Below are 21,552 nucleotides of genomic sequence, written 5' to 3' on the forward strand. Positions count from 1 at the left end.
GAGAGAGAGAGAGAGAGAGAGAGAGAGAGAAGAGAGAGGAGAGAGAGAGAGAGAGAGAGAGAGAGAGAGAGAGAGAGAGTGAGAGAGAGAGAGAGAGGAGAGAAGAGAGAGAGAGAGACGAGAGAGAGAGAGAGAGAGAGAGAGAGAGAGAGAGAGATGAGAGAGAGAGAGAGAGAGAGAGAAGTTTCTCGGGGTAAAACAGCAAGGGAGTAATGTACTCTAGTGTTCTGAAAGCTCTCTCCATTTACTCAATCCCAAAAAAAGGACATAAATAAAAGCTGCTCTACTTGAAGCCTCCGTTCAAGAGAGAAGTTGGAAGGAGGGGACGAGCGAGGAAAAGGACACTGTTTTCACTGGAGATATTCATCTGAAGATTCAACATGGGGTGAGTTGAACATGCGTGATTGTGTTCAAACTTAATTGTAACATAATTGAGTAATGTTTATGTAAATGTGAGTAATATCTCAGCATGCAGGAGCTCCAGCGCTGTGAGGTGATTGATACACCTCTCGATATCTGTGTGTGTGTGTGTGTGTGTGTGTGTGTGTGTTACTTCACTAGGCCTTCTGTCAGAGCTGGAGGTTATGTAACAACATAAGGAAACAAATATAGAATTTATTCTGTTTATGATTTGAGGATATGAAAACTCTCAACTGGTCTTTTTGTCAACACAACCCTTACAAAAAAAAAAAAAAAAATTTTATTAAGTAGCCTACACTTGTAAAGTTCAAGTATTTTTTAAGTATACTAATATCAATACTAATATCTAATATGCTAGTTGTATACTTGTAAGTGCCCTATTTCAATACTGCTTGGGACTCATTAGGGCTTCTTTTTATTGTATAAAAGTATATTTTTAAAGGGATATTTCACCCAAAAATGAAAATTCTGTCTTTATTTACTCACCCTCAAGTTATATCCAAACCTATATGAGTTTCTTTCTTCTGTTGAACACAAAAGAAGATATTTTGAAGAGTGTCTGTAACCAAACAGTTGATGGACCGAAGAGAGAAACTGTTGGTTGAAATAAAGATGAGTGAAAGGATCTAAACGCATCACTTTAAGACTTTATTTAACAAAACTCAGGACTAGAAACAACAAAACAACCAATTAAAACACGACGAGAACTGACAATTACTGTAACTGAAAGAATCTTGAACAAACAAACCAATCAACGAAATGAATCACAGGTGTACACGATAATCAAACAATGAGTAACCAAGGAAACAAACTCAAACAGGAAACAGAATTAAACATCAGCTAAACCCTCCCAAACAGAAGCAAAAAGAATAGGCTACTTGTAAGTTTTCTTTAATTGAACTTAACATCATATATAGTTTACTATTTATATACTTTTGATCTTTAAGTATACTACTATGTTCCTATTTAGGTATTTTATTGTTATGAATTTTATTCTAGCTTCATGTATTCTTATTATCTCTTGAATGTGGGTAAGTTTCATTAAAAAAGCAACATTTTTAACAAAAAGCTGAGACTAAATTTTATTGATACATGCTGTTTCATGTTTGATGATTGTGTTATTTTACATGTGCGTCAGCAATGCTTTTATCGCTTGTTTCTGCTTCTTCTTTATACTCTTCTAATGCTGTGTGAGTAACCTTATAGTTGGATTTTCTTGCCTTTATTGGTTCACTGGAATTGGGTCCATATATTTCACTAATAGTGTCTGTTTGTTCAATCCACACACGACTTTTAGACAACGATCCTCATTCACTAATTGCGTGGGTCATTTCATATTTGTACGCACAGGAGAACTTCTCACGAAAAGCGTGCGCACATGAATGTGTTCAAATCTTGTTCTAAAGTAGGCCTAGTAAATTTGTAGTATTCTAAATGAGCGTCCGCGTGCACGAGGTTAGTTATTTGCATAAAACACGCCCAAACCATCTCCATATAAGGGCTTTCCGCACACGCTTTCCTGTCATCACTCTCGTCAAACAGACGCGCTCTCGCAAGATCCTCGAACAATGACGAGCGAGTCACTCAAAAACCAGTTCAAACACAACAAACACCTTTTATACAGAGCCAGATTACAGACTTCTCATCAGCCAGCTGTACATATGCATAAATCTGCATTATTTAGAGAAACCGCGATGTTGAAGCTATAACGCAGCTTTTCTTACTCTTTCACTGCATACGATGAAATATATTTAAGATGAAATTAAATTACTATTTATTAATTTTATAATATGATATAATATACTAATATAATATAATATAATATACTAATATAATATAATATACTAATATAATATAATATAATATATTAATTATATTAGTTTTAAAATGAAATATTCACGATTATAAGGCCACACGGAAAAAGTACTTTTTTTTGCATACGTATGGTTCCAGTTATTCATATTTTTCCATACATTCCTACATTTTTTTTCCGTAAATTTTTAATTCATTTTACTACGAAAGTTTTTGGTGAACGGTGATTTGTTCTTGAAAACATTCATATGCAGATTTCACACACAAATTTCTGCATAAATGAGACTTAATGTCCTTTTCTTGTAACAATTTCCCATAAAAAATAAAACAAAAGCCACAGTGCTGCCCTGACCTCCCTTCAGAAGATCTGGGTCATGAGTAATATTAGCCAACATAAAACAGCTGTTACAGTCTAAACTAGTTTAGAAGTGAACATCCTTCTCACCGCCAACAGTTTCATTTTATTAAAGGCATAGTTCACTAAATAATGAAAACTCTGCCATAATTTACTCACCCTCAAGTTGTTTCAAATCTGTATGAATTTCTTTCTTCTGTTGAACTAAAAAGAAGATATTTTGAAGAATGTTGGTAACCATTGACTTCCAGTTTTCTTACTATGGAGTCCATCAACTGTCTGGTTACCGACAATCTTCAAAATATCTACTTTTGTGTTCAACAGAAGACTCACACAACATGAGGATGAGTAAATGATGACAGAATTTTTATTTTTAATGAACTATCCCTTTAAGTCTATTCACTCGCCCTCATGTCGTTCCAATGATGTAATTTTGTCATTGGAACATGAAAAGTAGAATTGTTTTAAAAATCATTAGGCAGTTCTCGCCATACAACAGGTCATAGTCACAGTACCTGTGAAAAATGTCCATGCTTGGGTGAACTATTCTTAATATTGTGGATTAGGTGGTTTGTTTAGCTAATAGTGAAAGTGTTATTATTATGCAAACACATGAAGTTAATGGTGTTAAAGAAACAGCATACACTCACTCAGAGCTTTGTAAGTATTCCTTTTGAATGCTTTGGATACATGTTTGATATATGATTTGCATTAGCATTTGCTACATGCCTACAGAGACTTTCCAAATCTTCAATGGCACATACATTATAAATGCATTGTTGATGGAAGCCAGAAAACATTAAAAATTGTTAAAAATACATTAATTTATTTTGAAAAGAAAAATTATTGAATTCTGAACTTCCAAATATTTATCTTTAATATGAATTGTGTGCGGTATTAATGCTTCTTTGCCTGAATTTCGGTTTCTCTGAGATCTGGGGAAAGTCATGTCTTAACAAAACTTCCAGTGTTAAGCCATAGCCTTTTGGGCAGATACAGTTTGAGTCCCTAACCCTTCTCAAATCAGTCATTTATAGTATAGCACACCCATTATTCGCTTTGAGTCCTTAAAACACGTTCTGAAGTTACCATAGACAAAACTGTCAGGAAAAAAAGGATCATGCATATCACAGATCCCTTCAGAGGAAATCCAGTTTCCTCTGTTAGTATTTGGAGATCCCCTTGTGGATGTGTGGATGTTCAAGAATTGCATTTTTTTTTTTTTTTTACTCTGAGTACTTGTATAAGTCACACATTCCCACAGGGGAAAGAACTGCAGAGCCAAGTTCTCATTGTGTTAATCTTAAATTTCCATTTCAAGGCAAGAGTTATTCCAAAGGCCTCGTACTAAAAATAAACCCGTGAAGGGATGAGCAAACACTTTGCTGAGAGCAGATTTGTTGATGGAAGCCAGAAAAATGATTGAATTCTGAACTTCCAAATATTTATCTTTAATATGAATTGTGTGCGGTATTAATGCTTCTTTGCCTGAATTTCGGTTTCTCTGAGATCTGGGGAAAGTCATGTGTTAACAAAACTTCCACTGTTAAGCCATAGCCTTTTGATACAGTATGGACAAGCCAAGTTTAAGTCCTGACTTAAGTCTTGTTCCACATATTTATTAAAAATTAATATGCACTATGTACTGAACAGTGTAGTTTATGAACTTTATAAGGTTATTTAGTCATTATAGAGTCTGAAGCCCCTCCTCCTTCTACATAATTAAAACTACGACTATCGAGTGCATGAAGTGTCCATTTCACACTTTGTTTTTTTTCCAGTTATTTAAGTGCATTATTCGGGTATTTTGGTAACACTTTATTTCGATGGTCCACTTTAGATATAAGTAACTTTGCAACTACATGTCATCTAGCAGTCATTAGAGTATTAGTAGACTGTCTGCTTAATTGTTTTGCTCCTTGTTGTAAACTTTGCATTCAATGGCTGATCCGCTACTCTTATAAATGAGACAACCTGAATTTATTGAGAATTCATGTGCTGGCCATCATTTTACATTTAAAGTCCCCCTGTAGTCAATCATTTTATCCATTAAAACTCATATTTGATTTCCAAAATGACATATTTAGACATTTTTTCTTTCTTCATGCGTTAAAATAGCTTGAATGTAACTCGACACCCTTGCTTCATTTAGTATGTGCGGTTCTATGAATATGCAAATGAGCCCCGCCTCCACTCACTCAGCTCAGAGATCCACTGGTTGACGATCACACGTTGATCTGATTGGTTACAAGGTAGTTTGTGACGTCAGAAACACCAGCGATTTCAAAGCGTGTTTTTGAGACTGTCTTTGGTTCACTGCAGTTTTAAGGAGGAAATGCTCAGAAATGGTGTCGACTTATGAATTTACACATGGTTTGTCTTAAAGCACATTAAAAACTCCACATAGACACATAAACAACATTAAAAGCTGGATTTTCACCACACATTAAGGATACCCGGCCCTTTAAGGGAGCTCAGTAACCACCTGATCAGTTGACACCTGCGTGACACGTATTTTATTTTATGTTTATCATCTTAGATTTTAAAAATTCCTTCAAATGAATTGTAACAATACTGAACACTTAAAATGTCTTGCATTCTTGTGCACATTTTTAAGATAGCCACTATTACACTAAGCAGGTCATTCCACATGTTGAAAGGTTTATCTGCTTCTCGTATACGCTGAAGTAATAAAGCAAGAAATAAATAACACAGTGAATCTCCGCTTATCCCGTCTGAACCTTAGCAAAGCAATCAATCTGGCTCATTATAAACTCCTGCCACTGCCAAGAATGAATATATGATTTGTGACGTCTGGTATTGATAACATTTATTCATATTTTTGTTTCTCCATCTGGCTTTTACTTTCAATATTTTGGTGATTTTTCAAAACCTTGTCGGCACGAGCTCATCCTACTCGAGTGAATTTTCCACATTTCGATCTCCTCGGAAATGACTAATGGTGCGTTCAAGTCATGTCAGAAAGATCATGTTTACGAGTTGAAAGCACATGATGGCCACCACAAACTCGTAACTACGAATGGGAAGCTCAGGATTTTCTCTAAGCCCAGAGTTTATGAGTTTTGGGGCATCAGTGAGAAACGTGGCAGAATCACACAATACTTGCACATATTTATTTAGCAGTGACATCGTCAGGCTTTTTTATTCACAACAAACTAAGCATATTGCCTGCACAAAATATAATAGCATTTTAAAGTTTACTGTGGTTTCATAAATTAATTAAAAGCAACACACACACATTCTTCGTTCTTCATTTTCTAGAAGTAGAGTTGAAGAAAACTTGCTGTATTTTGTGGAGTTATTTAAAGTCTCCCTGTAGTCAATAATTCTATCCCTTAAATCTTTGAACACCAAATTTACATAATATGTAAAATTAATGTCATTTTTTTATATCAAATTTTTCCCTGAATAAAAGTGTCTTCATGCCTTAAAATATCTTGAATGTAACTCGACACCCTTGCCTCATTTAGTATGCGCGGTTCTATGAATATGCAAATGAGCCCCGCCTCCACTCACTCACTCAGCTCAGAGATCCACTGGTTGACGATCACACGTTGATCTGATTGGTTACAAGGTAGTTTGTGACGTCAGAAACACCAGCGATTTCAAAGCGTGTTTTTGAGACTGTCTTTGGTTCACTGCAGTTTTAAGGAGAAAATACTCAGCAATGGTGTCGACTAATGAATTTACACACGGTTTGTCTTAAAGGTGCTCTAAGCGATGCCGGGAGTCGTTACTTCTTGTTGACATTCGAATTGTTGTCAAACAAAACGGAGGCTAGCTAGACCCTCCCTCCTCCTCATCCCGTCTCCTCCCTCCTCCCCTCCCTTCCGGCATAAAGGAAAGTCAAAGTAGTCACTACAAACAAAGTTAAGATTTACTGATACTTCATTCAATGTGTAATGTCGCCAAGTTAGATAAATGCTTTTATATATTGCAGAACAGAATGCAGAAAAAGAGAAACATTATCTTAAAATCGTTTCGCCACCTGAAGTTATAATTATAGCTCCCATACAAGGACGCAATAATAGCAAGATAACGTTAGCTTTGCGTTTCCCAGTGAGCATAAACAACGGCGGCGTCGTAAACAAATTTAGTCAAAGTTGTTAATAGCCTATAAATGAACATTCAAATTCATAACAAACCGTGGGTGAAAACAATCATTCACACAAATTGTCGCCCTACTGTGAATTTGCTTGATCATTTACAATAGAGATTGATCACTAGCTGCTAGAAACATGTTGTATTCACCAAAGTTAACGCTGACTGCATAGTTCTAGCTAATTACATCCTTGTGTTGGTTTGGCGAACATGAAAGTCAGTTTAGAAAGAAAAATTGATTTACCTGTTCTGCAAAAACAGAGCAACTGAATGTCGGATTGGAAGCCCTTCTGCCGGCGGAGTTCTCGCCACCTTTCGAAGGTTTTTCCGATGTAAATTCGGTACTTTGCGCATTCCTTATCCTTGTCCCTCTTTTTTGCAATTTGTTCATCGGAACGTCGTCTCTTTGGTCGTGTGTTGGCCGTTCTCGGCCATAATTCAAACTTCTCTCTACATGCTTCTCTCTCCTCCACACCCCCTTCATGTGTACGCGCACTAACCCCCCATGTTGTGGCCTAAAAAACGCGTGGCATCACTTAGAGCACCTTTAAAGCAGATTAAAAACACCACATAGACATATAAACAACATTAAAAGCTTGATTTTCACCACAGGGGGACTTTAAGAGAAGGTACATCGACATCAGCGCATCAGTGTGGCCGATGGCCGGTATAAATAGCAATTTTCATGTGATATACACAATTTAATTAAATATTTCACACAATAAGCAGGCATTATCCACTGACAAGGCTATTAACAGACTGACAAAATTGACTCTTCTATTCAGCTAAAATGCCCACATATGTATTTTATGTTATGTCACATCACAGCAAGAAGAGACCACAAGAATTATGACCAATACTTCATGTTTCCAGACTTTTTTCTAGGTTCAATACCTTTGTTGTTGTCAAATCCTAATCCAATCAGCAGCTTAATTACATCAGCTTAATATAGTTTTGTAATGTGTTTGATTAAACTATAAGCTTCTCATCACAACTCAAAACAAGAACAGCATGAAACAACACTCATGGGATTTTAGCTTTTATTTGTGTGTGAAAAGAAGCGTGACAAAATCTTGGACACTGCCTGAGGGAAATCAAGAGTGTTTTCACACGCCGAGCGAGCTCCTCTGTTCTTTCCATCAACACTTTCCACTGAATTAACGGCTTGAACAGGGTTAGCATTATTCAACATCTAATCAAAGTTTTAGAAATGGGGGTTCACATAAAGGTAACCACTAATGCAGTGTGTAAGGACGGATAAATGTGTTCCAGATGTGCTTCTATTGTTAGCACTTTTGACCCTATTTTACAGCTGTTTAAACTGGAGATAGTTACAAATCAGAGATAATTGGGGTTTTGACAATTATCTTTCATACAAGATGGATTGGATGTTGAACGTATTTCCAGACACAGCAGACGGACAGCGAAGTCTAGAATACCGTCTACTGTATGTTGTTCCCACTGGAAACAATATAATGTTCAATAAGCAGAGTAAAGGCCCGTTCAAACCAACGACGATAACTATAATGTTTAAGATAAAGTTATAAAAATCCTTTGTGCATCAGCACAATAGAGCTCATGTAGCCCCACCCCTTTTGTATTTCCAGAGCAAGAAAGTAAGATCTTACAGATTTATGAATGAAAAATCTTCCTGGTCTACTGACAAATGACTTCAAACATTACAATGCTCATGATAACTTTTGTTAAAGGGGTGGTTGATTATGATTTCTCTTTTCTAACTCTAGTTAGTGTGTAATGTTGCTGTTTGAGCATAAACAACATCTGCAAAGTTACAACGCTCAAAGTTCAAAGCAAAGGGAGATATATTCTTTTACAGAAATCGCTGTTTAAGGACTACAACAAACGGCTGGTAGAGACTACACCACATTCCTCACGGGTTAGTGACATCACCAACCCTAGAATTTACATAAACCCCGCCCCCTGAACACAATTTATAGATTATCATGACAGAATATGCTAATCAATGACTAGAAGATAGTTAACTCCACATAAGCTACATAAATTCATCAATTAACCGTTCAGAAATGTCCTGTTGCTTCTACATGTTGTCACTTCTTCTCGAGTCTTCTCCATTATTGTCTGACTCCAGTTTGAACATAAAAGGCTAAAAGTTTTTGAAATCTTCAGTGCATGTGTGTGTGAGGTAAAAGGACACAAGCTGTTGAAGCTCCGCCCCCTGTGCCGGGAGCAGCAGCTCATTTGCATTTAAAGGGACAGACACAAAAACGGTGTGTTTTTGCTCACCCTCAAAAAGTGACAATATTAACATGCTATATAAAAATATCTGTGGAGTATTTTGAGCAACAACTTCACATACACACTCTGGGGACATCAGAGACTTATTTTACATCTTGTGAAAAGGGCATTATACCACCCCTTTAACGCCACAATACGTAAACCAGCTAATTACTCTTTGACAGCGATGCCATAGAAATATACAGAGCTGCCAGAGCTGTTAAAGATTTCTCTGGCGCATAAGATCTATAATTATAACGGCACAGAGACACGATATCATTTTTAGAATAATTTTGAATGATAAAAGCATTGACAGTCAATCAGAATCATTCTTGCTTTAAAGAGCTCGAGCGTTTAAAGCACAAAACTTAAGCGCTTATATTGAACATAACTTAACATATCTTGCACTGGTGTGAACGCTAATATAGTTAGCATAATAGTTATTGTTCTTGGTGTGAAACAGGCCTTTTGCTTTAGAAGAAAATAGACTTTAAAGGGAACTTATATATTCACAATCTACTGATGTAAAAGTTTTCTTTTTTTTTCCTATTTTCTAAGTCACCAAACTTACTATTCTGACCAATTAATCTGGCGAAAAATAAAAACCCTAGCATATGATAGCAGGTTTGCAGCAGCACTAATGGGAAACAAATGTTTTTAAAATTCATATTCAACATATGCATGATCCAGACATTCACCACAATATTATTACACCAGATGAGTTCATTTATGCATGGTAATTTGCATCATGTCTTTTTGAATGTTAATCGATGATGCAAATAAATTCCAGTTAATTTACAGAAGCATAAGAGATTCGCTCACCCAGTTATTAAAGCATTATTAAAGATGCTTTTGCAGCTCAACTCAGACATCTTGTTATATATTCGTCTCACACAACAGCCTGGACATACTGTACGGGTGAACCCTCCTCCTTGCACACTTTCCTTTGTGTTTATTCCAAGTCTTGCTAGACCTTGGTGATGTTTACCAGGGAAAGCTCTGTGTTTCGTCAAGCTCAGAAAGAAAGACTCAACCCCCTGAAACACCCCCCCACCCCCCACCCCCCACACTACCTCCAACAATATTAACAATATTCAGCCGGAGCTCAGATCTGTTCACTCGGAAGCTTTGCTCTACTCGTGACCCTTCATGGTCCTCGAGGAGATGTGATATTCAGGAGAACCCTGTGCATGCTGGAGGTAAATATGCCTAATGCAGGTCTTGATGTGCATGGCATGGCATAAACAGTGCATGCGTTTATAATAGGAGCTATTAAAGGAATAGTTCACCCAAAATCATTTCCCCCGAGGACCTTTCAACGTATATGGATAGAAACAGTTCAAAACACAGTTCAAAAATATTATTTTATGTTCTGCTGTAAGTGATAGAGGTTTGGATTGACATTTAAATTTTTGAGTGAACTATCCCTCTAACTGTCAAGATATTTGGTCGTGTGTATTGAATCAAAAAGGAAATAGGTGGCGCATTCAGTGTGTGTTTTAGGGAACTTCTATAATAAGAAATGTTCAAATCACAATCTGATGATGTTTATCTCACGCAGATGTTCATCTTTTTGAACATAAAGACAAAATAATGGAACTTTTTGTTATATATCCAAATCTAAAGGGATAAATAGTAACAGTATTTATGTTTTGTCTGATAACAATACTTGCTTGAATGTTGCGGCCAGAAGAAAATACGCACCATTAATCACTTGTAATCTAACTATTTGTGGTCACTGAAATAGATTTTTTTTTAAATGTAATAAAAAAATTAATAACATTTGAACAAAAATGCTCCCAAACCTTCCTATTGTTACTCACACCTTAATTAGGTTGTCAGATCCCCCCATAATTTGGAGTCTAATTAGATTAATTATCCAATAAATATGTTGAATTATGAAGTAATTTTGAAGTGTATTTTCTGTTCCTTTCGTTCTGCTGATTCTCTTCCTGTGTTTAGTGCCTGGTTTACTTTAGCAGTGTCCGAAATCGTTCAGTGTTCCCTACATTACTCCACTAATATAGTTCACTAGAGTGAATTCGGACACTAGTGCGTTAAGAGCCGTCGCTTTTACATAGTTTGTGCTGTTTAATAATCATTTGAAACTTAGCAAACTACTCCAGTAGAAATGAAAGGATTTATCTTGAACTCTGTCATGGAAACTAGCATGTATAAACCTTAATTAATAATCAATAAAAAGGCATGTTTACCTGTATGATATTACGCTGTACCCACATTGGACCAGCAGTCGTCAGATGATGATGATTATTCAGATGCAGCGCCATCTTCTGGTCAGACGCGGGAATTCATTCAGCATTCACCTCTCACAGGGCATTATGTGTATTCTCTAGCCGATGGGCATACATCGGTTGTACACTTTATTGTGGTGCATTGTGGGATTGAATGAGAGCACTCAATAACGTCCACTATGGTTTCGGACACCACTGCGAATGGCTGTGCCCTATTTAAGAGTGTAGAGATCATGTTTCATCATAGATGATTTCAGAATTCAGACACAGCCTTTTTTCTATAGTTACTCTTGTTATTGATTACCCACACCTGTGTCTTGTTAGCCTCTTGTTTTCCAATATATACCCCAGTGTTTCACTTGTCTTTTGGTCAGTTGTTGTCCTTTCATGTGTTTTGTAAAGCTGTTTGCGTTCCTGTAATTATTTTTGATTATGTGTTAGTTTAATAAACTGCTGCTATTAGATACTCACCTCTGATCATCCCTGTTCAACCGTAACAGTAATGCGTAATTTAAAACACGGATAACACACTGTGAATGGTCAACACAGAAAATGTCTTCAAACTGGGACTTTTCTTAGATTTTCCGTGTTTATGTTTTTTTTTTGCATGCACTTCATCTGGATATCAGTACAAAATGAGATTCTGCATAGAAGGGCTTGATAAGACAGAAACATGTAAACAGTTATTCTTTCACCACATGATGCTTTTCCCGAATTATGGGTGCAACTTCCGTTAAGCTGTAAACAATCAGTGAAACGCTCGCTCTATAAACAGGGGTGCACATAACATTTTTGGTCTTGTTCTCAGGGGAGAACCTGGGGTTGTTGCTTGGTCCTCACATTTTCAAATGCATTTTTTCCTTAACCCACCTCACGGGAGGAACAAATTAGAGGGATGCATGGATAATGTCATGTGACATGATTCACATGAACTTTAATTTCAACTGAAAATTAAGAGAAGAAGTGCAACAGAATGTCTGATCTTTAAAACCTTGTAACTTTCAAAATAACATAACTGTTTCAAGCTCTGGAAATTAAATGTGCAAATATCTGCTTTTCTAACTCTGAAAACCAAAGAAATGACAACTTTAAAGCGCTTACTAGAGTTACTATCTTAAAGCAAGCCTATCCAACACCACAGATTGCGCACCTATGATAGTGACCTATCTATCCCCAAATCTTAGGTACGCAAATGAGGGTTGCGGCAATTCATCTGGTACGCATTGTTTAATTGGGTAGCGCATGCGCACCTGCGCACCACTTATGTGCACCCCTGTCTATAAACACAATAATGTATATTTTATAAACTGGGTAGAATGAGATGACATTATTCTACTCACCCTACATCCATCGAACATTAAAAGGACATTTAAAAGTGTAAAAGCATCAACAAGGTATTTTCAACAAGAGATCATGAATAACTCCAAAAGCACGATTCTTTCCACAGCAATAACGGACCCATCACTGTAGTAATATATATCTGTATTATGTAACATACATAATCTATGATCTATGTTATATTTTGAGCCTTAATCAAAAATGTTCATTAACTTCAGCATTGTGTGATAATATTTCAAAGTGATATCCGTAATTTTGACAGATAATAAATTGTATGTACACGTGAAAACAAACCTGGAAAGAGACGTGAGGATTTGAGGAGAAAAACTAGAGATTCTTCGTGTATTCCAGTGAATTATTAATGGGATATATATCGTAAATTAAATCGGGAGAACAGACCACAAATGTGCAGTATTGTCCTTTTTCATACTATTAAAGCGGAATGCAAAGCGTAAAAAGAAAAGAATCATCATGAGGAAAAGAACGCAGCGACTGAAAAGAGCTCTTGCCATAGATATTCTTGTCATGTAAAAATAACAAGTGTTACATTATTCTCATGTATATTTATGTCTGAAAATAAATCATGAAGGAAAATTGACATCCAGTCAAGCTTTATTTGTAGGGCAACCTTATGATTTGAAATGATTCGTTTCAGTCTCTTTGAATGGACGTTCCCCAATCTGGAAGTGCCACCCATGATTCAAAACACAGTAAAATCATCAGGAATTGTGACACGTCTGTTTGTTTTTGGACTTCCTTCTGTTCATGTGTTCAGTTTCCCGCCATTTCTTGTTTCCATGACCACGTCTTCATTAGTTCATTTGGCTCAGCTGTGTGTTGTTAATCAGTCTCGTTAGCTCCCCTTGTTTATATAAGCACTCAGTTTCTGGCCAAGCTTTAGTTAACATTAGGGGTATGTATGTGGTATTTTTCTCCTTGTTGATTTCTGTTTATTGTTTGGATTGTTCTATTAAAAGTCTCCTGAAGTTCTCCCCTTCATCGTTCACTTTAATACAGCCACATCTCGTCAAGTCTCCTCCATTTATACTGCGCTTTTAACAATAGCGACTGTTTCAAAGCAGCTTTACAGTGATAATAGGAAATTAAAGTAGTTTGTTTTGGCTTTACAGCAGCTCTAGAATAAAGTTATTGTCCAGCTAAAGTTAGTTTTGATTGATTCACTTCTGTTGTAAAGATCATTAGTTATTAACTTAGGGGCCGCTAACACGACACCGTTCTCACAGAAAACCCTTAATTCACGCAACAGTGTTTGGAGCTCGAGAACGCAAACCTTGAAATGCGTTTCAAGCTGCAAGTGTTGAAAAATTGTGAAAAACGTTATCTCCGTGTAAACTTCAAAAACGCGAATCGGTGAAAACGCTAACGGCGTGCACATGTGCATTACGTGTTTAGTCTATAGATATGTGCGTTATAATATGTGTGCGCAGGCGTGTGGTCTTTCTTTACAAATTGACACTTAAATGATTTGTCTGGCCTTAAAGATTCATAATACAGAAGTTTTTGTCGCTTCCGCGTGTCCATGAATCATTTTGACATTTTATCAGTACAGAGGTGAAGGGAAGGAGGCCTTCACAGGGAGGAACACCGTGACAGGAATAAGGTGGATAGAGTAGAATATCCGATCTCGTGGTGTCATCCAAAGGCAGACGTTTGTGTTCAGTGGGAATCTTCACTTCCAGTCCCTCGTTCTCTCTGAAGGCCTCAAACATCATAAGAGTTTCATTCCCAGTCTCTCCGTCTCCATTAAAGCGACTGTTAATAAATGATTTTACTGCCATATTTGTCTTGTTGAGCAAACTAAGCCCTCAGAATTGTTTCCACTGGAGGACGTCTCTCCATCCGAGTCTCTCGTCCGCGACTCCGACTCTAGCGTTTACAATAGCGGCTGAGCTGTTTAATGTAGCGCAGGGAATGATGTGGTGGAATAGAGTGTTGTTTGACTTATGACTGAAAGGCGAAGCGAGAAGTTTAGCTTAGGGTGAGTTGAGTGACCACATCTGGACAGTGTTTCGGCGAGCGGACTCGAGTGTTCGTGCACATCTCGTTTGGGGAGAAGGTTGTGAACGTTGCATGATGATTCCCATCTTCTGTTGAAGAGAGTCGGATGCAGCGTTGTGTGTAACTCATTACAAGTAGCTTGAGTTATGTAATCAGATTACTTTTTCAAGTGACTAGAAATGCATTACTTTTAAAATTTACAACAAAATATCTGAGTTACTTTTTCAAATAAGAAACGCAAGTGACTGTTTCAACATTTATTGACTGACAGCTCTCCTGTCCTCATGCTGAGACAAACTGAAGCGCAGAGGCGTTGTGTGTGTGTGTGTGTGTGTGAACATGATGGTTATTGTTGTTAGACTAAATGTGAGCGTGCATTTACTCATCTCACATGCACACAAAAAAGATTAAATATTCCTCAAAATGAATAAAATCTGTGAAATGCTGAATCAGAATACAATGCAAAACTCCAACTAAATATATTAAATAAAACAATTTTTATGCATTTATGCACCAACACTGGTGAAAGTTGCATGCGGTGCAAACAGGAATCCCAACATGTCCTGATTATTCCCATCTTCTGTTGAAGATTGTCGGATTCGGAAGTGCTTGGAGTTGCAAGTCATTGATGAATGAACGGCAAAAATGTTTTCTTGAAACATTTTCCAATACAGTTGACTCTCTCTGACATGACGTGTCTCCAGAGACTGTCATTAGCTCATCCAGGCCACCGTGTTCACAGCAGAATCACGTTTGCTCCCAGGAGAGCACATATGCCTTCAGTGGTGTGTGTGTGTGTCCCGGGAGAAGAGCCGGCACCATCTGCTGGTAAAACTACACCACGAGTACGGCTGGAGTAGAGCTGGAGTAGGGCTGGGTCACGCTGCAGGTCAATAATAGGCAATAGGTTAGCTAACAAAATCAAAGGGATCAATGTCTGGTAAGGGTTCTCAATGTTGTTCTTTTAATAATAAAGTTTGGGTAAACAATTTTTTTTAAATATTCTTTTTAATATTTTGTGTTTGACTGCATATACATGTAGGCTATAAAGCAATGAATTTTGTCTAAACTTTTAATATTGCATTGAGATATTCCATGCTGTATTTATAATCTGAGCTCATAACAATCTGTATGTATGATGATAGTTAATGGTAATATTTGTAAAATGTTGATTGAATCGCATGAGTGACTGACACCGCAGACACTAATTGACATGCCAACTTCCCCTATGGTCTCTTATGGATATTGATTTATTTGATGAAATGGCTGTGAGGAGTTTCAAAATATCAAATGGCAGTGAAAAGTGTATAAATGATCATTTTACATTAAAGAAACACAAAAGAGCACCAAAAATGTGATGTGATGTAGAATATACTACAATTTTGGAAACAATGGCTTTACAGAAATAGTTGCTACAGTTAATTTTACAAATGTGAAATCATAATAATTTTATTTTTAATAACATTCCCAAAACATTATTAATACATCATTCACAGAAGGTTTATTCCTGAAACATTGACTTTCTTGAACGTTTTTTTCAATGTTCGAAGAATGATAAAAATGGAACGTTTTCTTAACATATGAACTTTAAAAACCGTTTTGAGCGTTTAGACAACATTCAGAAATAACGTTTTCATAACTCTCTTAGAACATATTTTTGTTAGCGGGGATGAAGGTATACAGATAGCTTCAAAAAGTGTAACAAGATTTAAGAGATTTGTTTCATTTTGTTCTCTGTGTGTGTGTGTGTGTGTGAGAGAGAGAGAGAGAGAGAGAGAGAGAGAGAGAGAGAGAGAGAGAGCGCGGATGAGATTCTCCGGTTGATCTGATCTGTGTGTGGTGTGTGTGTGTGTGTGTGTGAGAGAGAGAGAGAGAGAGAGAGAGAGAGAGAGAGAGAGAGAGAGAGAGAGAGAGAGAGAGAGAGAGAGAGAAAGAAAGAGAGAGAGAGCGGATGAGATTCTCCGGTTGATCTGATCTGTGTGTGTGTGAGAGAGAGAGAGAGAGAGAGAGAGAGAGAGAGAGAGAGAGAGAGAGAGAGAGAGAGACGCTGTGGCTGGTTGTGGTGTGTGTGACTGAAGATCAGGAGAGAGAGAGCGCGCGGATGAGATTCTCCGGTTGATCTGATCTGTGTGTGTGTGTGTGTGTGTATCTGCGGAATGGAGGTCTATCCTCCAGACACTGAAGGGATGATGGAGGCTTGGCTCGACGACCACCGAGAGTTCGCACATTCTTACTTTGTACGAAAGGCTTCTCGGTGAGTTTAAAGGCGCAGATTGGCAACTATTGGATCAGTTTAAAGACGAGGCAGTTCTGGGATAATGAGAGTGAATGTAGAGCAGTACTCGCTGCAGCTGCTTATTCTTTATCATTATCGACACATACAGTTTAACTGTTTTACCTTTGTACTGCGTAAAGAAAAGGGTCAGTATATAGGCTCCTGCATATTTTCTGTTACACCTATGTTACATAATGTGAAACTTGATTTATAAGAGGAATCAAATGTGAGGTTTTGTGTGTAGCCTTTCATTCACATTGTAAGGTTGTTTTATGCTCTTCTTTATTAACATAATCAGTTTTGTAGAGTTGATATACACACAGCTACTGTAATGATTTTAGCCTATACTCACCGCTCACACACTGTTTAACCAACAAACAAACAGATGTGTGTTCCTTTAAATACTGATGTGATTGATATATTGATTTGATGTTATAGATGCACTTTAATGCAGAGCTTAAACAAATAAGTTGCCATAACTGTGATGTTAGATGAATTAACACCTGAATTCGCATGTCCAGGTGACGATTGTGTGTTAGAAATTTGGTCTGTCCAGTAAAGGTGAAGTAGTGAAGAAGAAAAATATATAAGAACTTATGAAAACAGTATAAAAAAGAAAAAAGAAACATTTTCTTACGAACCAAATTCATATGAAATCTAAGATTTTTAGGAAAATACCGAGCATGACGGATCTCCTCTCAGTGGGACGAAGGCATCATCTAAAAACGTATGAATCATGAATGCATACAAATTAGCCATCAATTCAGCAAAACATAAAAATACTTACGAATTGCGAATTGAGACTAGGGGTGTAACGGTTAAAATAGCTCACGGTTCGGTTTGTATCACAGTTTCACGGTTTCGGTACGGTTCGCTGTGTGCTGTGTTCAGGGAAAAGAGGACTACTGTCAAATACAAATAAAGAAAATAAGAACAAATAATCAAACTACTAGCAACAGCACAAATAAATACAATAGAGCAAAGATACTAATAAAATAAACAGTGCTTTTTAGAAATTGAAGTACAGAAGTAATCAAATAACATTGCGTATTTGACTGTATAAATGAAAGATTAATCCTTATTAAAGTTACAAAAGCTATTCAGTCCAGAGCTGTGAGTGATTTCCTTGTCTTTTGATGTTTGATTAACATTAAAAACACAGACAGCAGGAATATTAGGCTGCTGTCACTTTAAGACATAATGCACAGATCCAATACACCGATACACACGCCTCGACTGTTTCATTCACAGAAGACGTAACCGACAATGTCTGCTAGGATTCTCACCAAGACGGGCATGTTGACATCATTTTTGTGTGAATTTGTCCATTCAAGCGTAAGACTTGATAGAAAACGTAATATGTGCGCTCTGTCTGAGAGGTGTACACACTTCGGATGAGTGTCACACACACACACACACTAATCTTCTCACAGCGCACGCGAGTTCTCTTTCGCGTCTTGCTCTTGAATGTTTAAATTGGCAAAGCTTAAATGAGTTTAGATTAAACACAGATAGCGACGTGTGCAGCTCAGGGTAAATGACCGGTCATGTTCGAGCAAACGGCGCTCGCATTGAACAAAGTTTACAAAGAGTGACCGTTTTGTTCACGTTTTCTTGATTATCGCTGTTGTAATGTATATAATTGGGGAGCCAGCATGTGCATCCATCGACAGGAACACACATTAGCGGAACTGTCTTTTTTACACGCAGTTATTTTCAACAAACCAGATTATAGATGCGTCATCAGATTTGAGATTTGAGTTTAAAAAGTGTATAAATTCTCCCAAAACCTTGTTCTGCGTCTGTCAGTGTGTAGCACCTACCGCTCCGCACTCCGAGAATCCCAACATATGGAGAAAGTCGCCAGAGTTATTGTTAAAAGTCAATAGTTTTGTGAACCTGTCTGTGTTATGCTTGGATCATTTAACTCTCACGTCTGGCCAACTGTTATTTTTTCTGGACCACTGAAAAAACAGCCCATGCAAATCCTAATGATTTGATTGGGTAGCATATCCTCGCTTAGCACGAGTAACTTAGATGTTTATTAAATGGTTGGATGGTGTCTCATGTTATTTATTTAAACTATTCTAGCCAAGGACAATTTAGGTTGAGTCCATAGAGACCGCGGTGGAGTTTGAATATCCTCTCCGGATAATAAACATTTCATTGGAAGCATTTGTTATGTTCTATTCTAATGCTTGCATTGTAATGTTAGCTTAACAAAAGCTAAGGATAGTGTTGTTGTTTTAACAGATTTTGGATGTAATCCACCAGCTAATGTTATGATTATGGGGTCTTATAGACTCCAAGGTTTTCCAGTTAATCTCAAGGTCCCATTCAACCTCTAATGAAAGCGTAGATAATTTAACATAGAGCCTTTGTAACGGTTCATATATATATATATATATGCACATTAATCGGACCAGTCTGAAAAATACAGTACTTTAGCATGATTTCAGAAAATGTACTGTTTTTAACAGTAAACATTTGCTGGTGGATTACGTCCAAATCTGTTAAAACAACACAATGTAGTGGCTTTTATTAAGCTACAGTAACATTAAAATGCAAGCATTAATTACTATTATCTAGTTGCTTTACCAAGATGAGCGCCAAATGACCTGACTTGTCTTAAAGGACTTTGTCACTAGCGAAGTACACGCCAAATATAAAATGCATTCAGTTGTTATTCTCATGCTAGGCAGCTGCACGATTCTGGATAAATACATTATAAATAATACATTCTTTTATTTTATTTTTTTTCAAATAGGGATCATGATTCTCCCATGAATAGACAATTAAACAAAATAACAAGTTTTAGTTTACTAGAGGTTCTGACAAAATGCAGTCTTAAAAAAATGCTTAATTTGAAATATTACAAAAAAGCAGGTTGAGTGAATGATTCAGTGACTCACTCATAAAGACTCTTTTCATTACTGGATGAATCAGCGTTTTGGAACAAATCTCTTGAATGAATGATTCAATGACAAACCCATTTTTTAACAGTCATTTGGCGCCACTTACTGGTGCAACGATGAAATTGATACTATCTTCATTTGAAGCATCAAGTTACTTCCAAAAGTTAATTCCCTCTATTTTGATCTCTACCGTAGACATCAGTGTTTATATCCGAACGATATACTTTTATCCCAGTACTTCTGTGATAATTTGAATGATTATCTGAAATAATGATACCGTGTGGTTAAAAAGCTCTCTGGATCAGAACGCAGATCTGAATCGGTGTGATCGTACTTGTCAAAGGTTTAATAGACATAGATGAATCGTTGTCATAAGATCGCATGGATGTTTGAATCAAGATTGGCACCTTTTAACGATTAATCGTGCAGATCTAGTAAATGCTGAGAATCCAGGTCAAGAGCTAATGTTTTTGATTGCTTTTCTTTTGAAGGGAAATGGTCAACGCTTGGTTTGCTGAGCGTGTCCACTCCATTCAACCGTCTAGGGAAGCATCAAAAGCCCCGCAGGAATCTTTAACGGTCCTTCATCCAGCCGATGCCCCGAGTCCGGCTCCATCCACACCAACACGAAAGATCTCAGCGTCTGAGTTCGACAGGCCGCTTCGCCCCATTGTGGTGAAAGACGCCGAGGGTTCGCTCACTTTCCTAAGCGACACAGAACGGGTTCAGATGCCTCTTCCTCCTTCCCAGCGCGCAGATGTGGGCGGAGGGATTATGAATCCAGGAGATCGCCAAAATGGTGATCGCTGTGCTCGTTTGTTGGACCTTGTACGCGATGTTTCAAGTCACTTGGATCTTACTGCCCTCTGCCACAAGATCTTCTTACACACTCACGAGTTGATCGCTGCCGATCGCTACTCGCTCTTCTTGGTTGGAGAGGACAGTTCAAACAGAAAGTTCCTGGTTAGCCGGCTCTTTGATGTCGCGGAAGGATCCACTCTTGAAGAGGCTTCAAACAGCGGCATTCGCCTCGAATGGAACAAAGGAATTGTGGGATATGTGGCAGCCACTGGACAGCCTCTGAACATCAAGAACGCATATGAGGTGAGAATGTCATTTCACCTGCGGTTTACCATTTAAGTGCTGACTATAAATGAGACAACCTAAATTCATCTCTGTGCTGAACATCATTTGACATTTTAAAATCCCCCTGAAGTCAATTATTTTATCCCTTAAAGCTCATCTTTGATCACTAAAATGACATATTTAAAAAAAAATTCCTTGGAAAATGCCTTAAAATTGCTTGAATGTAACTTGACATCCTTGTCTCATTTAGTATGCGCGGTTCTATGAATATGCAAATGAGCTCCGCCTGCACTCACTCACTCAGCTCAGAGATCCACTGGTTGACGATCACACGTTGATCTGATTGGTTACAAGGTAGTTTGTGACGTCAGAAACACCAGCGATTTCAAAGCGTGTTTTTGAGACTGTCTTTGGTTCACTGCAGTTTTAAGGAGAAGATACTCACTAAAATAAATAAACACACTCTTGCTTGTATTTTAAGACATTTGTGTCTTAATGAGATGGTCTAGTTACTTAAGAATAAGATAATGTCTCACTATTAAGACAAAGTTGTTAAAATTTAAAATTTACTTTTATCTCAGTAATCTCAGACAGAATTGTTTGCACTGATAATGAGTCATATTTTAACAGATTAATGTCTTATCTGATACTTCTATATTATTTTGTCATGTGCATATTAAGAAAACTCTTCAGTTTGAGAGA

General features: G+C 37.3%; 1 protein-coding gene across 6 annotated transcripts in view; it reads left to right on the forward strand.

Annotated features, from left to right (window-relative positions):
• The window catches only part of pde5ab (phosphodiesterase 5A, cGMP-specific, b), a 56,678-nt gene that overhangs the window by 611 nt on the left and 34,515 nt on the right, over positions 1-21,552 (forward strand). The window contains exons 1-3 of one of the 6 annotated variants that reach the window (XM_084108681.1): positions 336-385; positions 16,737-16,828; positions 20,256-20,868. In XM_084108681.1, coding sequence (XP_083964807.1) covers positions 16,761-16,828; positions 20,256-20,868 — 681 coding nt within the window. In that variant the 5' untranslated portion in view covers positions 336-385; positions 16,737-16,760. Of the gene's footprint in view, positions 1-328; positions 386-10,057; positions 10,165-16,521; positions 16,829-20,255; positions 20,869-21,552 lie in introns of those variants that run through there. The other 5 variants (XM_084108683.1, XM_084108684.1, XM_084108680.1 and 2 more) reach the window with 5 other exon arrangements.

Source organism: Abramis brama, assembly GCF_963993115.1.
Source record: "Abramis brama genome assembly, chromosome: 3".
NCBI lineage: Eukaryota > Metazoa > Chordata > Actinopteri > Cypriniformes > Leuciscidae > Abramis > Abramis brama.